At 46.9% G+C, this 20,932-nt stretch overlaps 3 protein-coding genes across 5 annotated transcripts in view; 2 read left to right on the plus strand and 1 right to left on the minus strand.

Annotated features, from left to right (window-relative positions):
• The window catches only part of rilpl1 (Rab interacting lysosomal protein-like 1), a 12,897-nt gene extending 8,184 nt beyond the window's left edge, over positions 1 to 4,713 (plus strand). The window contains exons 4-8 of one of the 2 annotated variants that reach the window (XM_019892312.1): positions 425 to 475; positions 1,480 to 1,640; positions 1,711 to 1,809; positions 2,520 to 2,607; positions 3,520 to 3,619. In XM_019892312.1, the coding sequence (XP_019747871.1) occupies positions 425 to 475; positions 1,480 to 1,640; positions 1,711 to 1,809; positions 2,520 to 2,607; positions 3,520 to 3,525 (405 nt within the window). In that variant the 3' untranslated portion in view covers positions 3,526 to 3,619. Of the gene's footprint in view, positions 1 to 424; positions 476 to 1,479; positions 1,641 to 1,710; positions 1,810 to 2,519; positions 2,608 to 3,519 lie in introns of both variants that reach the window. The other variant, XM_019892311.1, reaches the window with a different exon arrangement.
• Positions 4,714 to 5,395: 682 nt separating this feature from the next.
• Positions 5,396 to 9,782, minus strand: kmt5aa (lysine methyltransferase 5Aa). Of its 2 annotated transcripts, XM_019892308.1 has the most exons (7): positions 9,376 to 9,782; positions 8,623 to 8,764; positions 7,983 to 8,226; positions 7,818 to 7,905; positions 7,236 to 7,295; positions 6,492 to 6,682; positions 5,396 to 6,105 (listed from the first exon to the last, which is right to left on the minus strand). In XM_019892308.1, exons 1-7 carry the CDS (start codon positions 9,382 to 9,384, stop codon positions 5,895 to 5,897), a joined length of 945 nt encoding a protein of 314 aa, XP_019747867.1. In that variant the 5' UTR covers positions 9,385 to 9,782; the 3' UTR covers positions 5,396 to 5,894. The 2 variants fall into 2 exon arrangements, with proteins under 2 accessions (XP_019747867.1, XP_019747869.1); XM_019892310.1 differs by lacking the exon at positions 9,376 to 9,782 and having other exon boundaries at positions 8,554 to 8,643.
• A 703-nt stretch (positions 9,783 to 10,485) lies between these two features.
• Positions 10,486 to 20,921, plus strand: sbno1 (strawberry notch homolog 1 (Drosophila)). Its single transcript, XM_019892271.1, has 27 exons — positions 10,486 to 10,877; positions 12,506 to 12,625; positions 12,709 to 12,807; positions 12,899 to 13,129; positions 13,198 to 13,330; positions 13,415 to 13,515; positions 13,592 to 13,688; positions 14,526 to 14,686; positions 14,769 to 14,902; positions 14,970 to 15,060; positions 15,562 to 15,723; positions 15,909 to 16,044; positions 16,127 to 16,232; positions 16,630 to 16,783; positions 16,874 to 17,056; positions 17,571 to 17,668; positions 17,762 to 17,913; positions 17,984 to 18,193; positions 18,632 to 18,805; positions 18,881 to 19,050; positions 19,162 to 19,293; positions 19,369 to 19,504; positions 19,581 to 19,693; positions 19,778 to 19,849; positions 20,090 to 20,189; positions 20,387 to 20,461; positions 20,707 to 20,921. Exons 2-27 carry the CDS (start codon positions 12,506 to 12,508, stop codon positions 20,919 to 20,921), a joined length of 3,555 nt encoding a protein of 1,184 aa, XP_019747830.1. The 5' UTR covers positions 10,486 to 10,877.
• The last annotated feature ends 11 nt before the right edge of the window (positions 20,922 to 20,932 follow it).

Genomic DNA, 20,932 nt, shown 5'->3' on the forward strand with positions numbered 1-20,932 from the left:
TGTGTGTGTGTGTGGGCGTGGTCTCACACATACTCGTGTCACATACGTTCCCACATACACAACTCACTCACACACGCGATCACGCACATCGACAAAATAAGATCACATACACGACTCGTGCCAAGCACACTCACACACACACACACACACACACACACACACACACTCTGCCGGTAGTTGTCACAAGATAGCGGCACTGCACTACTTTTCTAGTAGAAGGGAATCTCCTCAACTTCAGATCAGCATGCTGACAGTCTGCAGTTGAGTAGGCCATGACTTGAGTCTGAAATAGGCCCATCGCGATGTGTTGTTTGCTAAGTGAAAGACGTGATGTCCAATAATGAGTCCAAAAAAAAAAAAGAAATCGACATCAAACTGATGTGGAAGGCAAACAATGAGGCGTGCTTTGTTGGTGTGCCACCAGGAGGCCATGTGCGATGACGACATGCCTGCTGTGTACCAATATTTCACTAAGGTATCCTCACTTTCTGTCTCAACTGTGGAAAGCCATTGGAGCATTTATTTAATTTTCTTGAGAATCCATCTCAAGGTGGATTTACTCTCTTTGTCCCCACTAGCAAGTGAAGCCCACTGCTTGTCTTCTAGACCCAATTCTATTGTCAATTTTTAAAACAGTGCTGAGGTTGGCCTCTTTGGGGTTGTACGCAATCTATTAATTTATTTATGTTTGTTTAATCTTACGTCACTGACAAAACTTTCATGGAAGGCATAGATATGCGCTCCTTAAAAATCCACTCAAGAATGTGGTGTGCCGCAGAGATCAATTTTAGGTCCTGCCCTGTTTAATTTGAATATGTAGAACGGTGTCTTCACTAGTAACAATTTATTCACGACTGTTTCCCCTTGGTATATTGGTAGTTGTGTGCGTTTGACTTGTTGTGCACCACTTACCGTGAGTTGGACCGTAACTTCAGTGTTTTATGTAGTGACCTTCCCGCCCCCCATTTGTTTACAATTTACCTGAAGCTTGTTGTGAGTTTGTGGTGGCTGTTGCTAACGTAACATTTGAAACTCTTCATCAACTTTGTGCATGACCAATATTCCTGCGATACAACCCAAAGTAAGTACTACTTCCATAGTTGTAGAGTACTAGTAGCATGCAGATGCCAACGAATGCACTTTTGCCTCAACAGTGACATGTTGTTGTCCTTCGAGTATTTCGGAATATCGTACAGTATTGGAAGGTAGTGGGGGGAAAAAAAGGCACAGTTGTTCTACATATACTGGTACAAACTAAACAGGGTAGGGCCTAAAATGGATCCCTGCAGCACACCACGTTAATCCATGGATTTCTGAGGAGCATTTACTGGATCAAAGCTCACTAAATACTAAAAGTAGTGTGCTTAACTGTCTTACGGGGAAGGACAAAGAGCGTACAAGTACTTGGATCTTAAGCTGCCTATCAATGATATGGAATGAATATTCAAACAGCTTTCCGTACCCACTCTCTTCTCTCAGGAGGCGTTGTGCCAGGAGGACACAACCACGGAGCTTCCGGACTTCAAGGACCCCAACCGGGCCCGGTTCACCCTGCAGGAGTTGCGGGATGTCCTGCACGAGCGCAACGAGCTCAAAGCCAAAGTCTTCTTGCTGCAGGAGGAGCTGGCCTACTACAAAAGGTCAGCGGATGATGATGTCATTTCCATTCCCATTCACAAGATGGCACTAAAATGGCCAATGCCCCTCTAGCGACGAAACGGAAGAAGACACGGCCTCTCCTAGTCCCGAGCCCGAATCCAGGACGCGATCGCGCTCTGCTGTGCAGCCAGAGTCTGGGATCAAACGCCTGTATGTTGTCCACACACACACACACACACACACACACACACACACACACACACACACACACACACACACACACACACACACGCACAGACACACACACACACACACACACACACGCTCGCAGACCTACAAACACTCTCACATGAGCGCATACGTAATAATAATAACACAGACGCAACAGGCTCACACACTTGCTCAGACTCACTCACGCAACAGCAATTAATTACATAAAATATACACAAATACAACAACAAAATATATTTACAATCTAGTGTACAAAATATACAAATACATCAACAATTACATGGCCAAGTAAGATGCTTAAAATACAAAACAACTCTTTATATGGCGCATTCTTCCGCAGCTGTAACAAAGCACTTTACACAGAAGCTAAAATAACAACAATACAACAAGCAAAAAATGTGAAAAGAGTGAATTAAAACACAAGTTAATGATACTGACACACATACGGGAGACACCAGGAAACAATAGAACAGTGTCAATCTCCTGTTGGGTCGAAAGCCAAGGACTAAAGATGCGTCTTCAAACAAGGTTTGAAAATGGACAGGGAGGGGCCTTGCCTAACATTTAACGGAAGGTCATTCCAGATGGAAAGACCGGCATTGTGCAATTTGTGGTCACTTTTGTCAAGGTGAAGGCTTTGACAAGGTCCTTGTTGCCCCTCCCCCCGCCTCCCCTCCTCTCTGTGACAGGATCTTCACTGCTATCATGCCCATGGTGGCGGCTGGTTTGATCCGAGACGATCCCACTTTACAGCCTGCCCGAGGCTTTGCGGCGCTCGTATGACCCCATTTGTTTTTTTTCCCCCACCCTAACCTCCTTTTAATTCCCGACAAATCCCAGTCAGATAGCTTAACGATGGCGATGGTGTGGTTTGACACTAAAAAACTAATCGAATGTGTCCACAGAGATGTTTTCAAAAGATCTCGGGCAAAATCCCTTGGAAGAGTTTGTCAAGGAAATGACTCCAAAACGTGCAAACCAAAATTGCAGACTTTTCAAGCATGGTTTTCCAAAAACTCGTGACAGACATGCTGACCGAACTACAGGTTCTGAAGTGAAACTTGCTCTGACCTCATTGAACGTCTTATTTCATCGTGAGTGTTCAAACGTTGCCCACACAAAAAGTTGGTCATTTCACGTCGCCAGTCTCTCTCAATTACAGGACTCAAATTTGGTCATAATCGTTTGCCCTCCGAGATCCTGGGAATACTCTGGAGGGAGCTTAAAATCCTGACTTCAAACCAAAATGGTTGAGCTCCTGGGTCTTCTCAAGCATGGCAGTCCACTCGTGATCAAGTTGGCCACCGGATGTCATGTTGCCAAGTGACACGTTTGAAACAGACTTTAGTGGCTGAAGTTTCTCCCAAATCTGGGCCACCTTGGAAAAGGCGAAATTACCCGAAAATGTCCTCTTTGGTTGGCGGTCTCTTGACACTTTTCTATTGGTCTCTTCGTGGTAGACACGTCGACCGAATTTCATCTTGCTAAATTGAAACTGGCTTTGGGCACCTCAATTCTTTTTACAATTCTGGCGAGTGGGCCTCAGCCAAAATGGCCACTTTGAACCAAAATGGCAGACTTCCTGTCCGTTTTCAGGCATGGCTCCCTGGGACTTTTTTGTGGGTCTACTTATGATAAACACGTCTACCCAATTTCACGTGACAGAGAGTTCTTTCTTTGTGTTCTCAGGTTTAATTTGTTTTCCCGTGACAAGCAGCGGAGTTGGCAGCGTGGCAACGCGCATGACGACGCGTTCACCGAACAAGCGCAGGAGGCCTTACCGCACGTTTAGCTGTCACCTCTGAGACCCAACCCCACCCCCTTCAAACAAAGGTCGTTATTATTTATGCGTTTTTCCCATGGACCCGATCCCTTCAAGCATAACTGTGACACACGGTGTGCAAATGAGGCATTATTCAATTCTCTTCCCTGGTGTTTACACATACGGCTCTTGAAACGCTGAAAAGGGGGACCTACAGCCAATCATAGCATTTTCTTGGAAACAAATTACGGTGGGTTCATAATAGAAGTTTGCCAGTTCAAGCCCTGGAATTGTCTCCAAAATGGCTGCTTCAAACCAGACTGTCCCGAAGTCTGCTTCCATTTCCGCCGGGGGTCCTTGAGACTTTCTGGTGCGTCCCGTTGTTGTAGACATTCTCAATTTGATATTCATTGGTGGTTTTGGGGGCTAATTGAAAACACAAAACATGAGTCTCTCTCATGGACCGCTAGAAATGTCTCAAATGGCCGCTTCGACCCCAAAATGCTTGGCTGTACGTCTTTGTGGGCGCCGCGTCGAAAAATGTTCCCCACCTCCGCACTGAAGGGAAACTATACATACAACTCATATTAACACTTAACAAGCGTACGCAAGAAAGAATTTGGAACGCTGTGTGACTCATGAATATGGCCTTGTTTATAACTTTGTAACTTATTTTCCGTTTTTCATTGTTTTTATTAACTGTTTTGTGTAGCCCGACATCAGCTTTGTGACGGAAAAGTTTTTTTTTTTAGATATTAACTGCACACATAATATAGGCTGGCTGGATAACAAAGTCCCGTTTTTAGTGTACTGTCCTGATTACTTGTCATCTATGCAGAAGAAAAATATATATTTTGTTATTTTTGAATGATGGGGAGGGGGGGACAAGTGAAGTGTTTAGTTGCATTGACAGCTTTATTCATTAAGACCAGCATTAAGATTTATTGGATGCTGTAGCACCTACGATGATGATGATAATGATGATGATGGCTATTATTGCAATAAGTCAATGCAAAAAAATATATACAGTATATGAATATAGAAAAACATTTTATAGAGAGCCACATGATGCTAACGAGATGCTTGTTTCTTCTGAAATTCAATAATATATTGAATCCGTTGGTAAGTGTGAGTTGTTCTATTTTTACACAACCCTTCGGCTACATATAAAAAAAATAAAACTACTTTCTAGACTATGTCGGAGAAGCGGTTCGATCGGCACAGGCTACGGCTAGTCGGCTTGTCTCAGCTTAGCACCAAGGTTGGCGGAAGTCTTTTCCAATAATAAAACTTATTGCTTCATCATCTTTTCATCAATTTGAAGCCAAACTCATGGACAGCAGTTAAGCTTGGGAAGGCGACGGCTCGCGGACTTGGCTTATCTTAGTTTGAAGACTTGAAGAATCTTGTGGAACACCTTCCAGTTGTTCCATTTTTCATGAGAAGATGACAATTTGCCGCCAGACTGTTTAGTGCAGCGTTAACTTGGTTAAGACTGATGAAATGCTTTGCAATAATAAACGTGTCATCGTTTTTTTAATTTGTCATTTTTTTAACACTTGCTCGACAGACTCGTTTGTTAGAGTTGATTCAGCGTGGCCACAGCTTGTAACTTTAGTTTAGCCTCAAGACTTTGGGCTAGCGAGTTGAACTTCCCCATGTTCAATTTCCCTATTAGGGGTTATAATGAGTAGAATGCTTTAAATTACAACGAGCTAAGAAACAATTTCAGCATTACGACGAATCCTTTTTCAATATTACAGGCTGAATTTTCTTTAACGGTCATTGACATTGATGTTTTCCTGGTAGTACAATTGCTTTATTTTATTTTCAGTGTGGCCCCAAATGTAAACTGTAACACTGCCCCGGCTAGTTAAGTTAAAAAAAAAAAAAAAAAATAGCAATTTTAGCTAAAACCAAACAGCAATGTGTTTGACAGTCATCAAAGTGTAAAAAAAAATAATAATAAAATAAATTTAAAAAAAAAAGGGGGAAAAAGACAAGTGCCCAAAATGTTGCCGTGATAGCGTGTGGAGAATGTTCTCGTGTGAATTCAATGTCCTTTAAAAACTAGTGCCTTAATTGGGGTGAAAATTGTATAAAACTGCACCTACCTGTAGAAGCATGCCCAAGTGCGTCATCTCCAGAAAATGTCCAAATAAAAAAAATAAAATAAAACACAACCAGAATGTGCTGCTCCCAAAAAATTGGGGATATTGGGTAAAATTTCAGCATTGACCCAAAACACCCAATGTGACCTTCTGGGGGTAGTGTTTCAAAGTAAAAGAAGTTCTCCTCAGGGTTAGTGTTTGAGCCACGGGTGCGCGGCGATGGACGCCTTGCTACGGTCGCCGTAGTCGTAGAGCAGCTCCTCGCCCTCATCGATGTCCCGCGACGCCACCAGGATGAGATGCGGTGCGCCGTCCACGTCGTGCAGTTTGGTTTGCAGGTTGCCGCTCTTGCTGTGATTGATCAGACGCCCCAGACGATTGGTCTCTTTGGTGGCGTCCACGCTGGATGTGACGCAAACATTGCGTAAGTAGTCACGTGACTCCCCCCCCCCCCAAAAAAGTAATTACATGTGAATGCTGAAGAGATTATCTCAAATTGAAATGCTGTGGAATTAAGTGTTGTTGAATGAACAAAGTGAAATGGGGAAAAGGTTGGAACGTGATGAATGGCTCTGTCGATATCCAGAGCGAGCTGCTGAACATTTTGAAATTGGAATAGTTTGAATCGGTGAATCGTTTTAGGCTGTCATGGTTTGAATACATTCTGAAATATGGAAGGAAATGTGGAAAATCACGTCATTTGTTTCAATGGAATTTCTCCTGTGGACAATGTGGGAAAAGTGCACTTTTCTGCTCTTCAGCATTGACAATAGTGAGTGAGCGTGTACCAGTATGCTTTGCAGAGGTACTGAAAGTAGTACATGTAGCAGCCCGTCTCTGGGTTTTGGGCATACTCCGCCTCGCGCTTTTTGGCGTCTGCCATCTCCAAGAGATCACCGTGGTACTCCACCACATACTCGCCTTTGCGGAAGCGACGTGCGGCAAACACCGCTCGGCCCTTTCCCTCCATGTGCTGCACCTTCAAAATAAGATTTTTGTTTTTTACATGATGTGTTTACATCGCTTCGAAATGTGATATCCGGATCAGATCCGGATTAAACCTTTGCCATTGCACCCCCCCCGCCCCCTCCCCCCGCACATTACAGGATACAAAAAGTATTTTCGTCAATTAATCCTTTTGTGGACTTTCACTCAAATTTAAAACGTGGACACATTTAGATCAGACCTGGATTAAATTTTCTTCTACATGTTCTAAAGTTACTCCACTCATTTACGTATTTTTAGTTTTCTAATTGCATCAGCCATGCCTGGAATCTCACCAAAATTGAAAATGCTGACCAATCTGGATCTGAACTGGATCAAACCAGATGCGACCCATCTTATGGTCTCACTCTTTATACTGTCTGTGTCATGAAGTGATCATTGTGGCTTCTCACCTGTGTTGACAGTGCATACAAATGCGCAGTCAAGATCTGATGCGAATTAACTTTCAAAGATTTCACTCATTGTATCTTTTTTTTTTCCCCTGCCATGTTCAAGGTGTCGGAAGTCAAAGTAGGAAAGGTCTGTACCTGCATTCCTTCCTCGATGCCGTTTGTGATGAGGTGGTCGATGAGGTTCTTCTGTTCGCACTGGACACAAAAGGGAGCAAGTTAGTGCATCGTTTGTAGCATTAATGTGACTGAACATTATTACCTCCTGGTAGAATTTTTAAAGACACAAGGAAGATCGTTTGAAAGCAAGAAATGACAAACATTTACATTGCTTTTTGATTTGCAATCTGGATCTGATCTAGAGTAGATTCGACTGGATTTGACATTTTTAATCCTTTTACAAGACTAATTTGATGATCTGGAATTGATCCATCCATTATTTTCTTTCCCGTGCATCCTAAAAAGATGACTGACATTATCAGTCTTAATTTCATCAATGTGCATTCTTTAACGAGTGCAAATTAAATTGTGGATTGAATTTATTTGACATTTTTTTAAGAATTTGACTATTTTGTATGATTTTTTCCCCCCTTAATTTTATCCTATTTGTAATGATATCAATGTATGAATTTACACCCAAATTTAAATATTTTACTAATATGCAATCTGGATCAGAACTGGATGAAACTGAATTTGACAAAACTAAAAGTTTCAAGTTACCTTGAGCTCCGTTTTACTTTTTCGTGAGCTGCGCCTTATTGGAAAGAAGTCAGTAACTTTTCGGTTCTGGGAGGTTTTTCCTTGGGCCCTGTTTGGGGACAGGGGCAGGATGAGACACGCACTAAATCAACATGAGGTGATTAATAGTGACAAAAACCAGCGCACGCTTTGGACGTGACTCTCTTCTTCTGATGACGGCGGGACACGGCCGTGCTCCGGTTTCTGCTGTGCAAAGGAGCCGGTGGCCTGTCAGGAGCCAACTGCGGGGGCCGCTCTGTGGCAGGCTGAAGGCGACGTTGAAACGGTACAGGTGATGTGCCTTCGTCTGACCAGCAAGAGGTAGGCTGCCTTGCTGCATCCGAAGAGTTGCAATCTTTCGTCATCGAGCCGATGCCGTTTGCCATCCGGCCTGGTGGGAAGGGAAACAAATCTATCTGTCAGAAGTTTCAATGATTTGTTTCATGTCCACAGGGTTTTTCCTCTATATCAAATGTAGAGGTGGCCACCTGATTGGTATTAAATTGTGTAGAGTTGCTTTGTACTACAAAAGTTACACTGTACCTTGCAATCGAAAACGATTTTTTCATAAATAATACCATGAACAACTGTGAAGTCAGAATGACTCCTGTAACAACTATTGTAAAAATGTATTTTTTTAATTGCATGCATATACTCTAAAGTTTACAAAAAAAGCCAGCGGGGGACGCAGCATACAAAGTATCAAACCCGTACCAACCCTGCCTCACTTTGAGCCATGAAAAACCCTGGTCCACCTTTTCCTAAACTGCCGCAACCTGATATGTACCTTCTCCCAGCCTCTGGACATCATTCGTCTGACAACACAGGGAAGGGCATCTTCCCTGCTGCGCCATCTTGTCATCGCAGACCGGAGACGTGGACTGAGGGCAACTTGAAACGGTGACACATTGTGGACAGCATATGATTTCCTGTGGGAGCAGAGGCGAGAGTCACATCCTGACAACTCCGCTTGTGTGTATAACGGATTTGCATTTGATTGGTTTGTCATTTGTTTAATTTAAAAAGAGAAAATATTTCAAAGCATGTGTGGTATCAGGAGAAATCAAGCAAATCCAAGAAGGAAGGGGAAAAATAGATAAGTGGTGGTGAAGCACACTACTATGCCACATTCAATATGGAAGCGCCATTTACGGACGAGTTTACGTGGACTGGAGGCGGAACCACGCCCACACCCAGTTTCCTTTAAACGTTCAAACTACAAGGCGACATGCTTGATGTGAAGGGTCAATAAACCAACAAAAAAAAAAACGAAGCTACTATGTAATTAAAAGCTGTTCTCAGGTTTCAATTTGTTAGCTTAGCTGTTTTTAAGTTTAATAAACGTCACGACAATTCATAGCAAGCTTTAAACCACCATTAGTTGCCCCTTTTCGTTTTGGCTAGCCAATAAATATGATACAATTCCAAACGTTTCCTACTTTGGGGTGTAGAATTAAACTCTAGAAATTCACATTTGGTCATTTTATTTGTTCCTCTTCTGGGAAGCTGGGATATTGTGTCCAACATGTCTCCAACTTACCCCGTTCATATCCGACCAGTGGTTCCACGCACAGCTCTCTCCTACCACCCCCGTCCTTGCGAAGATCAAAACACCAGGTCCAAAGACACTAAACCGTCTGCCGTCTTCAGCTTTACGCGGCTCAAACCAAAGCGGCGTCCAAGGCTGCTACGGCGAGTTCGCCATTTTTCCCTCATGTACCGTAACAGCGGCGAGAGGGGGAAATGTCGCCCCCCACGTAGCCCGCACTGTACTGTAATAATAAAATAACGACGGTACGTATTATCGTTTTGATTTAATAATATTTAAAGTTTTGAGTGTAGCTATCTTACTGTGCATCTTTTCCTAAATGTGTGACTACTAGTGTGCATTTATAAAAGTTTGACACGAGCTGGAGAACCAGAACCGCCCGGCGAAGAAATCAGTGTTGTCACTTCCGCTTTTGAACCAACCACTTGATAACATGTTTCAAAGAAACGAGCAAACAATAAAAACATAGTAACTACTTAAGTTTCCACGTGTTTTTGTATTTAAAAAATATTTTGATACCTGCATTTCCAGAAACCCGCGAAGTTAGTGTCGTCACTTTCGCTTCTGGGAAACGCTTTCTGAAAGCAACAACAGGAATTTGGATGCCACTTTGCCGTTCAAAAGGACGTTGTCAATAACACCTTCTTGACGTGTATTTTTATTCTATTTCTTGTTTTTTCCCCTTTTTATTTTCAACCATTTGCTGTAACACCCGAATTACCACTTTGGGAATTATCTATCTATAACAAAAGAGAGGGGGGCGGAAAGAGACACACCAAAAAAATCCAATCTGTAAATATGTCACTTCCCCTTATGGTATCGCCACGAGTCACAATTCTTCAGTAATTCACTACATGGTTAAAATAAACACATTTAATGAAAATTGAATATGTATAGGCAATATTAGAATTTCAGATCGGGGTATAACTTCAGAAATTGGTGTCTTCATGTTTCCAGATTTCAAGGGAATTGGAGATGGATTAGATAGATGGATAGAGAGAAAGATAAGAGAGTTCATAACAATTTTATTTTTCACACTTCGAGTCGGCAGGTGGCGCCAGGGTGCCGAGCGTTCATTGAACTTATGCGAGAACAAGAAGAAGAAGACTTCAGAATTGTCCGGGGATCACGTGACGCTTTGCTACTACGTTTGATCGATGCGATGTTTGTCGTTTGCGTCAAAGGCATCAAAGAAGGCCGCGCTTTTCCTTTGTGCCGATGCTCTGTCGAGGGGGTGCGCCGGCTCGAACGACCGCATCGGTGCTGGAGGGCCGACGCCGGGACGAAGCCCTCGACGACGGGAAGAGCCGGGGGCAGAGGCGGCTAAGCTAGGCCTAGTGCACGTCACGTGACCAGCATGCGGCGTAGAGTTTGATTAAAAAAAAGAAGAAGAAGATGGCGTGAGCGCGGCGGCGCGGACAGGACAACAACCGAACGAGCGCTGCGAGGCGCCCTTATTGCGGACGTACAGTGCCCCGTCAACCGCCCCTCAAGTAAGGCCACTCTCTTCGGAACTACGTCGGGAAAACAAGAATTTACCGGACGCTTGGGATTATTGTGTGTGCGCTTTTTCAGAACTACCCGGTGTGCGGTGGCTGCCTTTTGCCATTCAGCGTCGCTAACGTTAGCTTAGCCGCGGCAATGACACAAACAGGCGAGGCAAACCCGCGAACTTAGTCGCGTTTTAGTGCCCCCTCTACGCGCAGTTGTCGGAGGGGTCGCCCGACGTCTTCGCCCTTGGTGCACTCGTGTCTCCGGTACAAGTCGAGCTAGTTAGCTCGCTTTCGGCTGAACCCTTTCGAAATCGGAACTCTTCTAACAACTAATCTGAGCTAAACGTGCTTAAAAGGAGGCACGTAAAACAAATAAAATGCTGCCTTCAGGTACCATCGTGTTACGTTCAGCTACGCGGCTGACATTGCGAGTTCGCCGGGGCTGTTTACCAAGTCGTGGGTCCCTTTTTTCCCCTCACTTGGACCGTGGCTTGCGCCTGAATTCAGACGGCTTATGCTCCGGCATACCCCGCGACACAAATAATAATATTGCTAATAAAGAAAAGCGCATGCATAATCATAGTGTGTTGCGTTTAGGAACTGACATTGCGGGCTCGCCTCGGTTGTTTACTGTCACGAACAATGACAGCGTTTGTTTATTCCGCAAGGCACGACACGATCAAATTTTCAACTCATATTTAGCCCAATTTGCCTTTCGGGCCTCAAAAATACAAATTTGGTTTGCTTTCGTTTCGTCTTGCCTAGCCAAGCTAGCCAGACTGGCCCGAGCTGTGTCACCCTGCCCGAGGGCAGTCGAGCAAAAAAAAAAAAAAAAAAAAAAATCAGGCAGCTAATAAACAAAATGAGTACTTATACAAGTATTGAGTCGGTCCGAACGCCTTTGCGTGTTTATGTGCAAAATAGTGATTTGCAGGGTGCTGTTATGCGTTGTTAGCAGCGACGTTGTCATGAGGAAGCAGGAAGTCGGACGCAGCAAACACGTGTCTCGATTGACCCGACCTTCTCATTTACATCGTCATATTCATATTTTACCGACCCCCCCAAAAATAATTTAGCAGGCATTTTGGCAAAGTAACGATGTCTTTGGCTGTGGTTTCAAAATTTTCATCTGTCGTTTTTTTTATCGCCCCATTTGCATCTTTTTTGAGTTTTTTTAATCTTCATAACACGTTTTTTTTTCATGCAAGAATCACCATAAGGTGCCATTGAAACTTTAACGTTTCACCCCAAAATTCAGAGGTTTCCCATGGAACTCATTTTCGTCGTGTTATGTGGATGTCATGCTGTTGGCAATGCATTTTGGTCAAGCGTGGTCACTTTTTTTGAATTAACTGCAATCGTACAATGTTCATGTACGTGGGAAGATGCTACAAGATTCCCCGAACATGTTGACTATATTAAGAATTTAAGAAATATAATTTGAATTAATTTTTTTAACGTATTCCCGGCCTTTCCCCCGCTTGTAATATAACTTCAATGTAAAATTGCATCGTTTAAAAGCTGATTTAGTCTTGCAATAGTTGAGCTTTATTCCTCCAGTATTTTTGTGTCTTGTGGTGTTAACAATATATTTCAATGATTTATTTTATTTTTTCTGCATCTTGCAGATGGATCCCGGGCAGGATTTACTTCTCACGGCTCTCAGCGAGAGCGGCATTTGCCCCAACGACATCGGAGTTTTTGACGTCGATTCTCAGGATGTCGCGCAGCCCTCCACAGCTCAGCAAGTAAGATGGCCCTCGCCCTCTTACCCGCAAAGAGTCAAGTCAAGGATTTTGGTGGACTAATAACGTTCCTGCTTATCTTTCAGTCTATCTCCATCAACGCCCTGGACGTCGGCTTAGGGACGGAATCCGGGGAAGTTGCTCGAACCGAAACGCAGTCTCCAGGCCCCATCGTGACTATCAGGGTAATGAATTAATATATATCAAAAAATAGGATTACATGTAGCGGGGTTTTGCGGGGATTAAAACCTTAGTTTGTTTTTTTCTGTCCCACAGCACCATAAACCTCAGCCCTCGACCACCACGTTTGTCTTAAATCAGCTCAATCAGCTGCCCTCGCTCGGGGCGGCGCCCACCAAGCAGTCGGCCGGCAACCCGGTCAAGCACACCATCACCGTCACCAAGGTGGTCCACGTGGCCAACAGCGCCACGCGGGGCTCATCCACGGCCACCTCCACGAGCAACGCCCCCTCAGCATCCGCAGTTGTGCCTTCAAACCATGACCAGGTAAAAATGTGCCATTTTCTCGGCCTTTCCGCCAGCTTCTCTGACGCGTGCGTTGAACCGTTGAACAGATTCAGTTAAAAGACCTCCTCAGGGCGGGAGGGGGGAAGAGTTCGGCCCTGAAGGGCAACAGTCTGGTGGAGCTCATGAAACTCAAGCCGCCGCCGGACATCGCCACGCCGGTTGCTACCGCTACGGGCCCCAGTGAGTTTGGTGTGCAGCCCCGCCCTATGCCAAGGTGACACTACACGCAAACATTAACATGCCACCCATGTGTTCCGGCCACAGGTGAGATGAACAATGGCGTCAAGAAAGAAAACCCGGCGAAAGAAAACATTGGAACCTGGAATCACGACGAGCTCAAAATGCACGCTTTCTCACATTCGCCGGTGCGTGCGATAGGCCGCCGGATCGCATCTGCTTAAAGCAGACGCATGTCTTTACCAGTTGTCCGTCGCTGTGCAGAACGCGCCCGGGATGAGGGACGAGGACGAGCCCGAGGAGGAGGAAGAGGAGGAATTGGGTCATGCGGAGACGTACGCGGAGTACATGCCGATGAAGTGTACGTATGGCCAACGGAAGGCTGCTGAATTGGGTTGTGTTGGGTTTGTTGTCTCATAAATACCGGGGTCAGGCCAGTATTTTTGAGATTGAGGCATTCATTTACCGAAAGCAGTTGAGTCACGAGAAACACGTTGAAATCAAAGGATTGTACTGTCGGGACAAATTAAGAGCACTTTGTGCAACAAATGCAGTGTTAGAGATGAGTTTGACATGCTGCATGACCGTGATCGTATCTCAAAACATCTTTCCGCAATGAATCAAAATGCCATTAGTACATCACAGCCTCCCTCTCAATGAACAAAATTGTGTTGCTCATTCTGGTGTGTGTGCCATAGCCACCTGTGGGCAGTATGTTGCATGCGGGGATGTTCACCGCTCTTCAGGGGATGATACTCCAAAAGTGCCTGTGACCATCGTTGTCCTGCCTATGCGCGCGACGTAAATAGCTGTTGCTTTTTGGGTTGGAGCACCATGACACAGATGTTATTAGTTAGCCACACCTGTTAGCCCATGCTGAAGCTACGTGGCTGTTTTAAATTCTTTGTTTCATGTTGAATATGCGAAACTTCAACTGGGAGTGCTATTGCACAGCTTGAATCCTCTTTTTCAAAATAACTTTGCGCCGTCTGCCAAACTGCCGCTTGTTGTTGTTGTGGCGAATGGAGTTGGCTGCCACCATACACCACTTTGGCTGGCAAAGCAAAAATCATCCAACGGGTGGCCCGTATCTTGAAAAACTCGTCCGTGCAGTCAGGCGCCTCTTCAGGCGGCCGCCGCATGAGCATTTTGCTTGGTGCTGGCACGCCTCTGAAAAGTCGCCCTTTGTGCCACATAGTGAAAGTTGGCCTGCGCCATCCCGACCCAGTGGTGGAGACCAGCTCCCTGTCGAGCGTGAGCCCACCTGACGTGTGGTACCGCCTGACCATCCCGGAGGAGGTCATCGACCGCGGCTGCCTGTCGGCTCTGCAGCTGGAAGCCATCACGTACGCCGCCCAGGTGCGTTGAGCGCCTCTCGCTCGTCCTCGCCGACGTCACGTTCGCCCCCGTCAGGAACGTGAAAACATTTTTGCCGCCGCAGCAACACGAGACGTTCCTGCCCAGCGGCGACCGAGCGGCCTACTTGATCGGTGACGGTGCCGGCGTGGGGAAGGGCCGCACCATCGCCGGGATCATCTATGAGAATTACCTCTTGGGCAGGAAGAGATCTCTTTGGTAACGACACCGAAGTCTCTTTGCGATCTTGGCTACATTTTGTTTCATCTCAATTGCCTGTGTCCAGGTTTAGTGTTTCCAATGACTTGAAGTATGACGCCGAGCGGGATTTGAGGGACATCGGAGCCAAGAACATCCAAGTTCATTCCCTGAACAAGGTACGATTTCATGTGCCATACTTTCAAAGGAGGCGTATGGGGCCGGTCCTGTGTTATACGTCGGAAGGAGTCCCTACCCCACCCTGTATAATCTATTCCCATGATGACAAGGGCACACAGTATCTCTTATTCCGCATTCTGGTTTCACTTCGCTTGCTTTTGCGAAGGCACTTTTGCTACAGTGTGGCGTTCGCATGAGCTGGATGATTTTCGTGCGCACGGAGCCTCTTTTGATGGCTGCTTCTTACTTTTGGGCGGACAAAAGCGTCCTGATATTTTCAGAAATTCCTCTCCCTAATGACGGTGGAAGAGTTTCTTCCCCAAAAGCAACCCGCACGGGTTCATTGTTTTGAGTTCTCCATTGCTACCATGCACTCTCTACTCACTACACGCTACTCCGCCCATGCATCGCTCCCCTCCACTTCTCCTTATTTGACAGCGTGATCAGATGGCCACTTTCGGTGTCAGGACTTGACTCAACCGCCACGTTTGTTTTTCCAGTTCAAGTATGGCAAGATCTCCTCTAAACACAACGGCAGCGTGAAGAAGGGCGTCATCTTCGCCACCTACTCTTCGCTGATCGGAGAGAGCCAGTCGGGCGGCAAGTACAAGACCAGGTTTGAGCAACTGCTCCATTGGTGCGGCGAGGACTTTGACGGCGTCGTATCCTTCAGTCTTGTTGTAACACGACGGATCGGTGTTTCCCAAACTCTGAGCCGGGCCACATTTTACTTTGGAGAAGTCTTATCATGTGAGAAAGGTTAAAGTGGGCGCTTCTCACCGGCACAGGAGGCTTGTGTAGAGAATATTTCTCTTTGCGGCGTTTGCTTTAACCCCGCTCTCCTCAGATCATCTACGATGAGTGTCACAAAGCTAAAAATGTGTGTCCCATCGGCTCATCCAAACCCACAAAAACGGGGCTGGCGGTGTTGGAGCTTCAGAACAAACTCCCCAAGGCTCGTGTGGTGTACGCCAGTGCGACAGGTGACAAGAATGGAGAGATGGCGGGGCGACTACCCCTTGAGGTCCCGCCAAGTACCAAATGCATGTTCTCTCCTCTCACCAGGTGCCTCGGAACCTCGAAACATGGCCTACATGAACCGCCTGGGCATCTGGGGCCACAAAACACCCTTCAGGGAGTTTGGCAACTTCATTCAAGCAGTCGAGCGCAGGTGATTGCGAACGTGTTATGAAAACACAGCACCTGTTGTCATTCCCTCGCCGGCACAGTTCACCAAATAAGAGGCTTAGTGTGCTTGCTTCAGGCTGGTTGAAGTTGGCTTTAAAACTGGCACGTGAAACAAAAGAGAATGGAAAACATTGGCCACACTAGAAGGTATCACCAAACCGGATTTTGTTTAACGCAAATCTGCTCGCTGAATACTAGCACATCATGCAAAATAGCATTGAGTGGCCAATGGAAATTAGCAAAGTTGTTCCAGAACCGAGCCCTGTCAGTGCTTACCCATAAAAACAAAAGACCCATGAACCGGTCTTGAGGAAAATCTGCATGCTCCGGGCCAGTCTTTGCTATATGCTCAAGACTTTTTCCTGGGTCCTCTCATTCAGGGGCGTGGGCGCCATGGAGATCGTCGCCATGGATATGAAGCTGAGGGGAATGTACATCGCGCGACAGCTGAGTTTCACGGGCGTGACGTTCAAGATCGATGAGGTCCCGCTGACTCAGCGCTACATCCACATGTACAACAAGTCGGTCCGGCTGGTGAGTCCGCCGCCGGCCTTGAGCGTCCGCGAGCCTCACTGTGCGCAAATGGGGCCGAATGATCTGGAAATGCCGCCGCTTCCCTTCCAGTGGGTGAGCGCCCGTGAAAAGTTCCAGCAGGCGGCCAACCTGATGGAGGCCGAGCAGCGTATGAAGAAGTCCATGTGGGGCCAGTTCTGGTCGGCTCACCAGAGGTTCTTCAAGTACCTCTGTATTGCCTCCAAGGTCCGCAGGGTGGTCCAACTGGCCAGGGAGGAGGTCCAGAATGGCAAGGTGAGATTGGAGCACCTCAAGACAACAAATGAGCCCTTTTCAGCACTCGAGATAACTTTTTACTCACGTGTTTGGCTACACATAGGACGAGATGAGGGTAGATGATGATACCAGTCATATTTTCTGCTCTACTTCCAAAACTATCTTTTTTTGGGTGGGGGTAGCTGCCCAAAAAAGCTATGAAAAAAACATTTTTGTATTGGGATGGGGCAAGCGGCATCTCTTGAAGCTAATGCTGCAATAGAAGGCCGCTGGCAAGTTGGACCTTCGAATGGCCAACCTCAAAATATCAAATGTGAACAAAAAAAATGTGACTGATCAATCTTAATGATGAAGGATTAAATAAATTTAACACAATGCGTCTATGATTTTCTTATTTTTTTAAATAAAACACAATTGGTCACAGTCTTCATTCGTATTTTATTACTGCGGTTGCTTTGATTGACAGTATTAATAAAAAAAAAAGGGGCATATACCGTATCCAACCGCGAGTCATTTTCCTCCTCCCCGGCAGTGTGTGGTGATTGGCCTGCAGTCCACCGGAGAAGCGAGGACTCTGGAGGCTTTGGAGGAGGGAGGCGGAGAGCTTAACGACTTTGTGTCAACCGCAAAGTAGGAACTCCCTCAGACAAAAGAAAAAAAAAAAAGAAGGTTGTGTTTCACACAACAGAGACGCATTCCCTGCCTTTGCTGGTCGTGTTGCAGAGGTGTGCTGCAGTCGCTGGTGGAGAAGCATTTCCCGGCTCCTGACAGACAGAAGCTTTACAGCCTGCTGGGTATCGACCTCTCGGCCAAGAAGACCCCCTCGCCCAATGACTCGACATCGCAACCCCAGCAGAAGGGAAAGAAAAGAAAAGGTGTGGGAATCGGGAGTGGCCGTCTGACTTTTGGCCAGAGAAATGAAGCTGTGTGTTGCGGTTTCTCCAGCGCCGGAGAGCAAGCCCAAACAGCAGAAGAGGCCTCGCAAGCACGGCGGACTCTCGGGCAGCAGCTCGGACGAGAGCCAATCAGACGAGTCGGACAAAGACTCGGGCAGGGACCTTGACAGCGACGACAGCTTCAAATCGGTCAGCTCGGCGGACGAGGACGACGACTTCAACCCGTTTCGAGATGAGACTGATGAGGACGACGAGGACGGTGAGAAACTTGACTGTCGAATTTGTGGACAGCCCCCCCCGTTGCTCGTGGAGGATAAGTTCCCGTCCCGCCCACGAGATGTGAAAATTACCACGACTAAGAGACCAGATACTCGGATTATTTATCTATCTATTTATTTGGGCCGTTGCAATTCCGCTACCTAATGGGCCATAATATCAAATAATGTGATTTTCAACTGATTGGAATTGGTTGGGGGGAAAAACGTTTGGGTTTTTTTGTTTTTTTTTGTAATTAACAGCAGGTTTCGTGCATGGGGTCTGTGCATTTGCCATAGCCACAAGCCTTCACGCTCGTCCGCAGCACCTGTTCTCATTCTCTCAAGGTTTCGAAATCGGAGGCTGTCGCACAGCATCCCTTTGACATGCGGGTTCAGGGTCGTCTGTGCCGTGCCAACGTGCTTTTCTGCCATTTGTTCAGATCCCTGGCTGATCCGAAAGGAACCCAAGAAGAGCAAAGAGAAAAAGAAGAAGAAAAAGCGAAGGAAGAGCATCGACCCCGACTCCATTCAAAGTGCCTTGTTGGCTTCGGGCCTGGGCTCCACCCGGCCGACGTTCTCCGCCCCCGTCACCCCTACGCCCACGCCCGCCGCAGGTATGCGGCAGCGCTCTCATTGACGCGTTTTTCGAACCGGGAGAACTTTTTCCAACGGGCCGCGTGGTTGTGCAGTGAAAGCGGAGCCCGAAGACAGCTGCTTGACCAGCCAGGACGCCGTGGAACACGCTCAGAAGATGAAGCGGGACCTCCTGGAGAAACTGGAGGAGCTGGCCGAGGCGCTGCCGCCCAACACGCTGGACGAGCTCATCGATGAGCTCGGAGGACCTGAAAATGTTGCAGAGGTACGAAATGTGGACCCTTTTTTTTTTTAAAGTGACTTTAAACTTGACGCACAATAAAACAGAAATGTTGAACTCGTCCTTCCACTGTTTCTCCATCTCCCCATCATCTAGATGACCGGTCGCAAAGGCCGCGTGGTCAGCAACGACGACGGCACCATCACGTACGAGTCTCGCTCCGAGCTGGACGTCCCCGTGGAAATTCTCAACCTGACCGAGAAGCAGCGTTTCATGGACGGGGAGAAAGTAACGAATGACGCTTTGCAATAACGGCCTGCTAGTTGGACGCGAGTCTTGACAGTTGGCACTTTCTGCCGCCAGCACATCGCCATCATCTCGGAGGCGGCCAGCTCGGGCATCTCGCTGCAGGCCGACCGCCGGGTCAAGAACCAGCGCCGCAGGGTCCACATGACGCTGGAGCTGCCGTGGAGCGCCGACCGGGCCATCCAGCAGTTCGGTCGGTGCAGTCGGGAGTCGCCGCGGAGACTTGCGACTCGCTAGGATATCACTCACTCTTGCCATGTGACCCGCAGGAAGAACTCACAGGTCCAACCAGGTCACGGCTCCGGAGTACGTCTTCCTCATCTCCGAGCTGGCCGGCGAGCAGAGATTTGCCTCGATCGTGGCCAAAAGATTAGAAAGTCTTGTATGTGAACGCTTCTCGGCGCGGTTCAGTTGTTCCGTTTTCACCGTGGATGTCGGCCTGACTGTGGCGGATTCTCTCCAACAGGGGGCGCTCACCCACGGCGACAGAAGAGCCACGGAGACGCGAGATCTCAGCAGGTTTAACTTTGACAACAAAGTAAGCGCAACATGCTGGCTTTTCATAGAATAGGCGTGTCTATCGTGAGCAGATATAATATGTATAAAAGCTGCCGCGACTTTCAAAACCCAGGAAGTGGCAGTTTTTGACCATGGGCTCCTTGAGTTTTTAGCCCCTTGCTACCTAATTTGAACCATGTATGATGTGCGAGTCGGAGCAGGAGACCTTTGTCTTCCCTGTGTTTGGGTGAGTCAACCGCTCACATTTGTCTCGTTGCAGTACGGCCGCAACGCTCTGGAAATCGTGATGAAGTCGATAGTGAAGCTCGACACGCCGCTCGTGTCGCCGCCCTCCGACTTTCAAGGAGATTTCTTCAAAGGTACCGTTCACTCGCAAACCTTTGTCACTCACGTGGGATGCGGGCTTAATACTGATTAAAACAAACAAAAAAAAAAATCCACGACGGCTTAAAAACACGCCATCTTGTAGGCGCACAAATGTTGAACTGTGATCTAGCCGAGGTTGACTGCATAGATTTCGTTTGAGAGGGCCTGATCGATTGACTTTGTTGTTTAGACGTTCAAAGGGGCTTGATAGGTGTGGGCCTCATCAATGTGGAGGACCGATACAACGCATTGTCCCTGGACAAAGGTGAGCTTCACAACTGGAAAGCATTGGACCGTATTTTCACGACCACACGGCGTAACGGCTTAAAGGGCGTCGTGTCACTTACGGGGGCTCACAAGGCGCATTGTGCAATCGGGTGTCCCACCTACTTGGGTGAAAACGGAAAGAATTTTAGGTGCGCCTTATGGTCGTGAAAATTGGGTATTTCGGCATCCCGGCTGCTGTTAGCTTTGCGCTGCATTTCACGTGATCCGTCCCTCCCCCACTAGACTATAACAACATTGGGAAGTTCCTGAACCGTATCCTGGGCATGGAGGTGCATCAGCAGAACGCCTTGTTTCAGTACTTCTCCGACACGCTGGCGGCCGTCATCCAGGAAGCCAAGCGGAACGGCAGATTCGACATGGGCATTCTCGGTGCGAGGCGTCACCCCACACCCCCCAATTTGTCGATGTCTGCTCTTGACAAGGAACAATCCAGCTAAAATGATTCTCT

The sequence above is a fragment of the Hippocampus comes genome, unplaced genomic scaffold, assembly GCF_001891065.2.
Source record: "Hippocampus comes isolate QL1 unplaced genomic scaffold, H_comes_QL1_v1.1 scaffold145, whole genome shotgun sequence".
Taxonomy (NCBI): Eukaryota; Metazoa; Chordata; class Actinopteri; order Syngnathiformes; family Syngnathidae; genus Hippocampus; species Hippocampus comes.

What these genes read in the sequence shown, in the direction of transcription:
- sbno1 (XM_019892271.1), top strand. Translation starts at nt 12,506, where the DNA reads ATGGATCCCGGGCAGGATTTACTTCTCACGGCTCTCAGCGAGAGCGGC. An exon ending in TACGCCCACGCCCGCCGCAG is followed by an intron (nt 18,806 to 18,880) that starts GTATGCGGCAGC and finishes GTGGTTGTGCAG; the next exon opens with TGAAAGCGGAGCCCGAAGAC. An exon ending in GGTTTAACTTTGACAACAAA is followed by an intron (nt 19,850 to 20,089) that starts GTAAGCGCAACA and finishes GTCTCGTTGCAG; the next exon opens with TACGGCCGCAACGCTCTGGA.
- kmt5aa (XM_019892308.1), bottom strand. An exon ending in TGTCCAGAGGCTGGGAGAAG is followed by an intron (nt 8,227 to 8,622) that starts GTACATATCAGG and finishes CCTTCCCACCAG; the next exon opens with GCCGGATGGCAAACGGCATC. An exon ending in AAGAGAGTCACGTCCAAAGC is followed by an intron (nt 7,906 to 7,982) that starts GTGCGCTGGTTT and finishes GTCCCCAAACAG; the next exon opens with GGCCCAAGGAAAAACCTCCC.